General features: G+C 40.6%; 1 protein-coding gene across 1 annotated transcript in view; it reads right to left on the bottom strand.

The window, feature by feature from the left end:
• Positions 1–334: 334 nt before the first annotated feature.
• The window catches only part of LOC139729259 (semaphorin-5A-like), a 144,733-nt gene continuing 135,947 nt past the window's right edge, over positions 335–9,120 (bottom strand). Inside the window, exons 19-24 of the mRNA XM_071640190.1 lie at positions 7,911–8,057; positions 5,973–6,167; positions 4,060–4,221; positions 3,141–3,329; positions 2,324–2,533; positions 335–1,458 (exon numbers count right to left, since the gene is read on the bottom strand). Of these exons, the coding sequence (XP_071496291.1) occupies positions 1,118–1,458; positions 2,324–2,533; positions 3,141–3,329; positions 4,060–4,221; positions 5,973–6,167; positions 7,911–8,057 (1,244 nt within the window). The 3' untranslated portion in view covers positions 335–1,117. The remainder of the gene's footprint in view (positions 1,459–2,323; positions 2,534–3,140; positions 3,330–4,059; positions 4,222–5,972; positions 6,168–7,910; positions 8,058–9,120) is intronic.

Here is a 9,120-nt window from a genome sequence, read left to right as displayed (position 1 = left end):
AATCTATATAAAGTTGTCGCTGGCAGGTGAAGTATATAATATTTATATATATATAACAAACAGGAAAGAATGCATTCCTACAATAGTATGCTGATGTGCAAAATGCAAACATGCATCTCTCTATTTCATGGTGAAACTTGACAAGATCGATCAAAAATGAATACAGAAATATACATGTCTTAATTCCATGTTATGGTTGATAAATTCAAAATTAGACCTCCGATGAAAAGGAAATTTATTGCTGATATCATAAATATTTAAATGAAGATTCTACATGCATATGGATATTTAAGAAAAAAAAAATTACTGCATCTGCCAGGGTTCAATCCTCACATTTTCATCACTGGGGTCATCCTATTACATTTTTTTCCCCCTTTGGCTTGTAATACTTTACCCTCAGAAAGTAAACCAACTGCGGTAGGACAATGCAACGCATAGCTGTGGTGATAAGTACATCAATTTTAAAGTGCATCAGAATATTTGACAATGAATAAACTCTTTTTAAGTACTTTTTAAAAATAAAACCAACAAGTCATGATGTTATGACTGCACACATTAAGTCTCATTTCTCCATCCCAGTAGTCAGTCTCTGCAGGTATTATTGTCTCGTCTGGCATTCGCATCGATCCTTCTGAAAAAAAAAGAAATTGTGCGCGTTAGTCTTTGCATAGATGGCAGTCAGAGATTTTCGCTTGTCTCATCCAACGCTGCAGGGAGTCCGACACGGTTTAACGTTTGCTCCATAGAGAAAGATGGATCCACCCATCAGAATTGCTCGTCACAGACACACTGTACTACACGATGATTACGTCACTCAAGATATGGTCGAATATCACAAGAAAAATAGGTATGTAATATATAAATAAGGTGCACAATATCACAGAAGAGAATAGTTCACGGCTCCAAAGGTGAGGATTCTAATGGCGTCAAGTAACGTCACATTCTCAATTCTAGCTTTGCAGCACGACAGTTAGCTCGGAAACTCTTTTTGGGTTTTCTTTTTTTCTTTTTTAGTTCACTATGCAGTGTGCATGTACTTTCAATTATGGAATTTGCTCGGTCTTGCTGAGAAGGGGGGACCACCAATCCATCTGCCTCGATCTTACACCCATGCTCTTCACCTCTCGTTGTCCGAATCTGCGGGATTCGCCGTGATGTGCGCCGGTGACGTCTCGCTGCCGTCGTAGGAGTACTCCGAGTCCGAGTACTGGCCCATGTCGCCGAAGTCGTCCTCCTCGTCGTCGTAGTCCGGGTGGTTGCCCTGGCGACGCTTGTTGTTCTTGTGCCAGGAGACGTAGACCGAGAGGGACATGATGGAGCCGGCCACGGCGGAGACCAGCGCCACCACGCAGAAGTAGAGGGGCTCCATGGATTCGGTCTGGGAGGGGCACTTGGCGGGCGTGGCCTGGAGCCGCTGCACCTCTGGAGCCTGGAAGATGGAGGACTGGGAGTCCTCTCCTGGGAGGTGGCATGGCAGAGGGAAGGAGGAGCGATTTGATTAGAGATCATTCTGATGCCATTCAAAGCAAATCTACTCGAGGGTATACATCACACCATATATTTCACAGGGATTTTATTTTTGTGAATTTTACGAGTCTGGTGCTATTCACAAATTTCAAGACATGCATAAATAAAATTAATTCTGATCCTAACACGAATGCGACGTGCACATGTACAGTCATTGTCCTTAAGTGTACTCCATGATCGTGAATTTAACCACTCGCGAAATTGTTGCGAAGTCCTGGGCCCCATTTCATAAAAGATGTTATGATAGCAACTCTTGCTGGAATGGCAACTTCCAATAGCAACAGCCAATCAGGAAGCTGGATTCTTGTCGTTACCATGACAATTGCCATTCCAGCGAGTTGCAAGAGTTGCTATCATATCAACTCTTTATGAAATGGGGCCCAGATTTGCACAAAATTAAACTTGCTGAATATATGGCGTTTACAGTATCAAATCTTTTTCCCACATCTAAGAATGTCCCACATCTAAGAATGACATTTCTTTTTCTCAATATCGATTCTAAATCAAAACTCCTTATATAATTCAACAAGTGTTTTTACTCTTGGAATAAAGCAACTGTAAACTCAGAAACTGCAAAGTATTACCAGAACCACAAGAGCACATCAGAGAAAGTGGATAACCTGAGACATACTGCCTGCCATCTTTTCCAGGAACACATTAAGGTAATGGTATGTCTGTCCCATTGGCTACTGAAAACTGATGCAGCCTACACACAGTTTATGGGCATTTCAGAATCTCAGTAGGGAAATGAATATAGGTTTAGTGCACGGTGTGTGAATCCGTTTATCTCCCTTACCATTTCCAAAGCACCATGCAATCTCCTTGACGCAGCCCACGCACTGGCCGGAGTTGGGCGTGGCCGTGTCGCACTTGCGACTCCGGTGCCGACGCCCCTTGTGGTTGCAGGAGGTCCACTTGCTCCACTCCTTCCAGCCCTCACTGGCCTCCGATGAAGGGTCAGATGGGCGTAGACCAGACCTCACAGAGAGTCCTGGCCAATCAGGTACTGTTGGACAAAAAAAGAATTATTGTTGTTCTTCTTGTTTCAAATGAGATAATTCAAAATAGAAAAGAATGGCAAATGGACAAGATTTCAACTGGAAGCCAGGCAGTGTTCTGCCTGGACGATATTTCATAATTACACATCTAAATAATCTCTTCATAACCTGTTTCACATGAAACAGACAAATTCACTTTTACTGCAAGTTCCGCCAAATCTTCCAATAAAGCTGATTATCTGAAACCATCTTAGACAACACCTAACTGCATGTGAAAGGGTAAAGCGACAAGCTCTCCATCCATATGCCCATTGTCAGACTTGAGAAGCTGAAATAAATTTTTGATAGTCTTCTGAGCAGCAAGTCTTATGGGCAAGCCATTTAGTCGGGGGGGGGGGGGGGATGAGAGAAAGCTGAAAACTTTGTGACATCAAATCTTACAAGACTGAAAAACAGTATCAAGTATGTGCTGAGAACAAAATGAAGAAAAGAAAAATTCCTCTGACCCTCTGAAATTCACAAGCAACCTGTTCATATGCACTGCCAATGATATGTTCATCTGTTAATCGACAGTGAGAGAGTTAAGAGATTCCAAATCACAGTCCCATCACTTACATTCAAAGAGGTTTTGCTTATTGCAATCTCCTTCATCGCACTCCTCTTCCTCCGTGGCCTCGCCCACGCAGTCCAGACCGTCGTGCATGGGTGCCGGCATGCTGCACTCGCGGGAGCGGCGCCGCACCCCTTTCCCGCAGGTCACCGAGCAGGCGCTCCACTCGCCCCAGCAGTTCCAGTCGCCATTAACTGGTGAAACATTCGTGATGGTGCAGAAAGGCATGTTGAGATAACATTTTAACCAAACCAAAGAGTGTTGGTGTAGAACCCAGTGGGCGTTAAAGGATCTCAACTCTGTGTAGAGTGGATCGGGGTTAACGCCCTGCTGGTTTCTTAGCAACAAACATATAAATATGATATAACATATCTGGGCTAGTAAATGTAGCTCTTCTGTACATGTACTTACAAAACACAATTGAAGAGGGCACAGACAACGGAACACAACAGCAGTTGAGAAGAGAAAGGGCATCCGACAGTCAATTTGGTATTTTTAATTTCACTGCCTTTCTACATCTAAACTGATGAGATAGGGTACACAATTTGCTCAGAAACGAGGTCCTGACATGTGTGATGTGCAAGTTAATACCAGGCAAATGTGTGTTACATACATATAAAGCAGCAAATGTTTCACTACACCACATCAGTTATCTCATGTCCTCAAGCGCATTCCATAAAGGTACTGTGGCAAGACAATGAATGGCAGGTGGCTGACAATTTATTCCGCAGGGGGCAGAAGGATGGGGGTAACAGATCGATGGAAGAAGAATTGGAAAGGGGAGGGGTATCATAATGATGAGGACCACCACAATGGGATCATGAGGGGTGGTAGATGATGGTACACAGAGGTGAAAGGTGAGGGGTACGGTTTGCACTTGGGGATGTAAAGGCACATTCATCACGATTATGTGTTCATATTTACCTGGGCAAGGGATGCTTAACAAGCAGTCACGCTTTTCAACGAACTGCCCAGTGCACTCGGCATTGTCCGGGAAGCAGTTCCGATGCCTGACCTGCACGCCATGACCGCAGGATGAGCTGCACGGTTGCCATGGTGACCACATGGTCCAGCCACCAAAATTTTCTGATGGATGGAAGGGATGGAATTCAGGGAGGGAGGAGGGGATTGAAGACAGAGAGAGAGAGAGATGGAGAGAGAAAGGAGAGTGGGGGAAGGGAGGGGCATGTTAGAATGATGAGTTAAAAGAGGAAACAAACTCGTAATCTGTTCATTCCCACTCGCCTATCATTCTGAAGTGACGTTGACAGAGCAAAACTGGTGACATGCCCTTGCAAGCTGATTCGGCTGTTAGTTTTTGTACTGCCTCTGAAATGCTGTTATCCTGCTATAACTTTACACTTTTGCATATACATTGAAGATGATGGATAATGAATGTAAAAAAAAATCATCAAAAGATATAATTGGTACGATTCTTTTTTTTTAAGTCCTTGCTGCAATGTAGGGCAAAAATGATTTGGCTTTTTAACATCCTCTTGCTCTTGATAATATGTCACGGAATGTATTTGCAAACAATCTGACCATTGTTAGTGATTAATTCCAAAAAAATGCTTTCCTGTTAGAGCTAAAACCATGCTCCCTGATTTGTGTTATCAGAATGAAAAGGCAACAGATGACAACTGTCTGCATCAAGAATAAGTTTCAACTTGTTAATTGTTATTGTTAACAAAACCAGTCTCTGTTAACTTGGACGCTCACCGCAGAATCTGCAATGAATTCTGTTTTGCATGTGACTGACATTTTTTTTAGCCATTGGCTACACATTGGACAGAACAAACATTAATTAATTTTTTTTCTTCTTTCAATTAATGCAATTCATGCAATTTTTATTGATGAAGATTTGAAAACTTTTGCACATCAGCAGTATGTCAGTGCAATGGCATTCAACAAGTGAAAATCAACATGTGAGTGTCAACAACACAGTGAACATTATCAACTTATACAAAAGATCGAAAAGAAACTTGAGTTGAATGTCATGGATTTATACAACTGGTGCTAAGTTTTGCTTACATGTTTACAAGGTACAATCCTCTCGAAGACTGTTTTATCACCATCATCATGACTAGCCTGAATCTACACGTACACCTTTTATTTTCTCACAATTCATCAAAACCAGCTGCACAAAACCTACCAAACCATCCGACACCACGACAGTCATCAACATTACCGCAACTGCAATTATTGTCATTCCCAACATCATCATCAGTTAAGATATAATCACTGCAGTTATCTTTTTCATACGATAGCAATAGCTTGGCATTATCATTGTCATTATCAGTCGCTCAGATCTTTGATGTAGATAGTTTGGTGTGGATCAATTTCACAGCAGTGTTGTCATATTTGGACTATACTGTATCACTGACTTTATATATTTTATACAACACCATAGTGCTGACCTGCACCTGACAACTGCTTGTTGTCATGTAATATAATCACTAGTGCACATACATTATGATATGTGACCACGTCTCGTTGTTTTGTGGCTTGTGTGCAGATTTCCAACAAGTGTGTCAATGTGATTATTGTGCTATATATACACTCGCCACGCTAGGCATTGAGTTTCACGTATACTGCACTACACCACTTGACACTATGCAACACTACGTGTTACACTATACTTCACCACCACCTTTATGTCTATGTAGCCCTATCTGCCAAAATGACACCAATCAACACCACTGTAAAAGCTGTCAACACTACATCAATCACATTACACTACACTATACACCACTTGGTATTAACTCAATTCCCTATCTATGAAAATTCAGGGTTCTCCCTTCGACTTAATATTCAATACTTCAATGCTTTCCACTCACCACTGTCGGCCCAGCACCCCCGGGTAGTTGTGCCGAAGGGACAAAACTTAAATTTGCTCTTCAGCCTTCCAACGGAGATCATGGTCTTGGATGGGACCTGGGCTCGGCAGATGTACTTGAACCGCTGCATTAGGAGGCCATCTTCAGACACATTGTGGACGAGCCAAGGGGTCCACTGCGTGGGGTGACGAATTTCTGCAAAAAAAAAAATTGACCACGCAAAAAAGAGATATATACCAGCATTTATAGAAAGACTGCATCACTCTCCTTCTGTCTCCAATATACAGAGAACAATCTGTCTGCATCCCTGAATTGATGAAACTGCAGCTGAAAACTTAAAACATAGTTCTCAAAAGAGCTCAAAATTCATCTTCTACCATTTGGACTTTGCTTGCAATATACTGAAAGGCTCTACTTAGAAACTTGTCTGGCTGATGCGATTGGCCAGGATAGTGACTTAATTGTTTTGGGGTATTTTGAGATCTTAAGTGTAAAAATAATTCCAATCATATGCATACGACATTTATTCCTGCAATGTCCTTCCCATTCAGGAGTGGGTAGGTAGAACATTACATCATAATCAATCATGCCCTAGCAATTGTATTTTCCAATAAGCTAAATGCAATTCACTCTTGCATGGAATATTGGTGGACACTGCTGTGGCCTGCGGATTTGCGGATTATCGATAATCAATGATGAAAAATCATGTTGCAAACCATAATTAGGTATGCTCTGAGACTGCAGTACTTCTGGCAAACCTTTTTGGCTAATATTTCACATTGTCATTGTTACACAACTGACATCATGTTACTGCAGCATCATTTTACACATTCTTTATGTGTATGTGTACATTTTAGAGCAAAAATCAACAGTTCTGCAGGTTAACAAGAACTTTGTTTTGGCTTTAAAGTACCGAAGAGGGATATAAGAGATGCATTGCCTCTCTTCTCTCCATGGCGACAGTCTTTCTGCATCATTGACTGACTACATTAAAACTTTGAAGCTAACTGCCAAAGGGGGGGGGGGGGGGGGGGACAGCATGTGTTCACTCTCCGGTCTCCATGGTAATAAGCTGTCTGCATCCATTACTGATGGTACTGAATCCTTCCAGTTTAATGGCACATCTAACCACTTCCGTTGTTTAATGGATGTTCCCAAGCATCACTCTACTAGTTATATGGTCTTTCCTTTCTCCACATCATGGGATTCAAATCTTAGAGAGGCCATGTACACTTGTATGGATCATGCCCCTGAGATGAGTGCATCATGGAATAAGCTTGCCTTTTGGATTGCCTAGGAGCAAAGACTTACAGGCAACTAAGTGGGTGTGGTGCTGATTATTACACCAATTGATACAGTTGGACTTATTACGGCTGTCAATATGGCCTCACGATCATCTATGAATTATGCCTCCATTGAATCATGCGTTTTGATATCAAAATATGGGGTACAAGAGAAAAATCATTTCAAATGAAATGTAAAAACAGTTAGTTTTCATGTCCCTTCTCTTAAAAGATTCTTAAAGGGATTGTACAGTATTGGTGGAGATGAAAATTGGGCTCTGACTTTTTTGCGAGATACCAAGAAAACACTTATGAAATAATAGAGAGCATTGCCATTTTAAGAGGAATTCAAAGTTTATTTGATAAAAATCGGGTTTGGAATAGCTGAAACATCCAAAAACAAAGTAAAACAAAACGATTGTAATAAAGTGTGGGTCCCACACTTTATTAGAATTGCTCTATTTTGGATATGTCGGCCATTTAAAAACCAATTTTCATCAAAAAAACATTGAATTCCTCTTGGAATTACATGCTCTTTCATATTTCAGAAGAGTCTTCTCACTATCTCACCAAAAAATGATAAAAATCTGAAGTTAAGTCTCAACCAAAAATATACGATCCCTTTAAGGAGTACAACTGTACTTTCTGGACTCACCTTCACACGTCTGCTTGTTGCACTCCCTCGTCTGGGTGGAGTCTCCCACACAGGCCTGTCCGTTCACACATTCCCTGACGCGCGATTGGATCCCACCATTACAAGGGGCGGAGCACTGCCCCCACAGGGTCCATTCACCCCAGAAACCTGTCATTACGAAGAAAAAACCCAACAAATTATACACCAAATAAAAAATGGACTGTTCAAAATGGTATAGCAACACCTAATGTTTTGACCCAAACAGTCTGTAATATATATGCCTCCATCCTGAACAAGTGTATGTTTGTAAGGTATGTTTTATGCCTGCGTTTAATCAATACCATACTCAAAAGATGCAGATTTTACAAAGACTTTGAAGCAACAACATTCTACACCCAATTCACTGTTAGATTAAACAAAATTAGCATTCTAATTCATATTCAAATAATTTCTGATCTATTATGTAGATCTTTGAGAAACATATATATTGATAATGGGCATTTTTAATACCTCATCAATGGACAGTATTGTGCTGATTCTTCCACAAAGTCTAATTTACGCAGCATGCATATATGCATGATATGTGTCTGCTTGTCTTCCTGAAGTTTGAAAAACTTGTGAGGGTTATCATACATGGCCTCCGTTACAGCCATGGGTCATATTTTACAATTTGTCCCTGGACAAGAGTGTATGATGGGTGCAAAATGTGGAATTCTGTTTCTCTTTCAACTGCATAATTTGTAAATGACCATTTCCTTAGGATAAACCAAAGATGATGTCCATGATGCTGAAACATTTAGAGCAGATGGAATGCAAAGTGAAAGATGGAAAGGAGAATGCAGAAATGAAAGTTGGAAAGAGAATTTGCAAAAGTGAAAGATGGAAAAGAGAATGCAAAAGTAAAAGATGGAAAAGAAAATTTGCAAAAGAAAAAGATGGAAAAGAGAATTTGCAAAAGTAAAAGATGGAAAAGAAAATGCAAAAGTAAAAGATGGAAAAGAGAATTTGCAAAAGTAAAAGATGGAAAAGAGAATGCAAAAGTAAAAGATGGAAAAGAAAATTTGCAAAAGAAAAAGATGGAAAAGAGAATTTGCAAAAGTAAAAGATGGAAAAGAAAATGCAAAAGTAAAGGATGGAAAAGAGAATTTGCAAAAGTAAAAGATGGAAAAGAGAATGCAAAAGTAAAAGATGGAAAAGAAAATGCAAAAGTAAAAGATGGAAAAGAGAATGC

This window comes from Diadema antillarum, unplaced genomic scaffold (genome assembly GCF_040938485.1).
Source record: "Diadema antillarum isolate AM-2024a unplaced genomic scaffold, OU_Dant_1.0 seq00000231_RagTag, whole genome shotgun sequence".
Classification (NCBI taxonomy): domain Eukaryota; kingdom Metazoa; phylum Echinodermata; class Echinoidea; order Diadematoida; family Diadematidae; genus Diadema; species Diadema antillarum.
The sequence above is the reverse complement of the archived record's forward strand: the minus strand, read 5'-3'. Positions and strand labels throughout refer to the sequence as shown.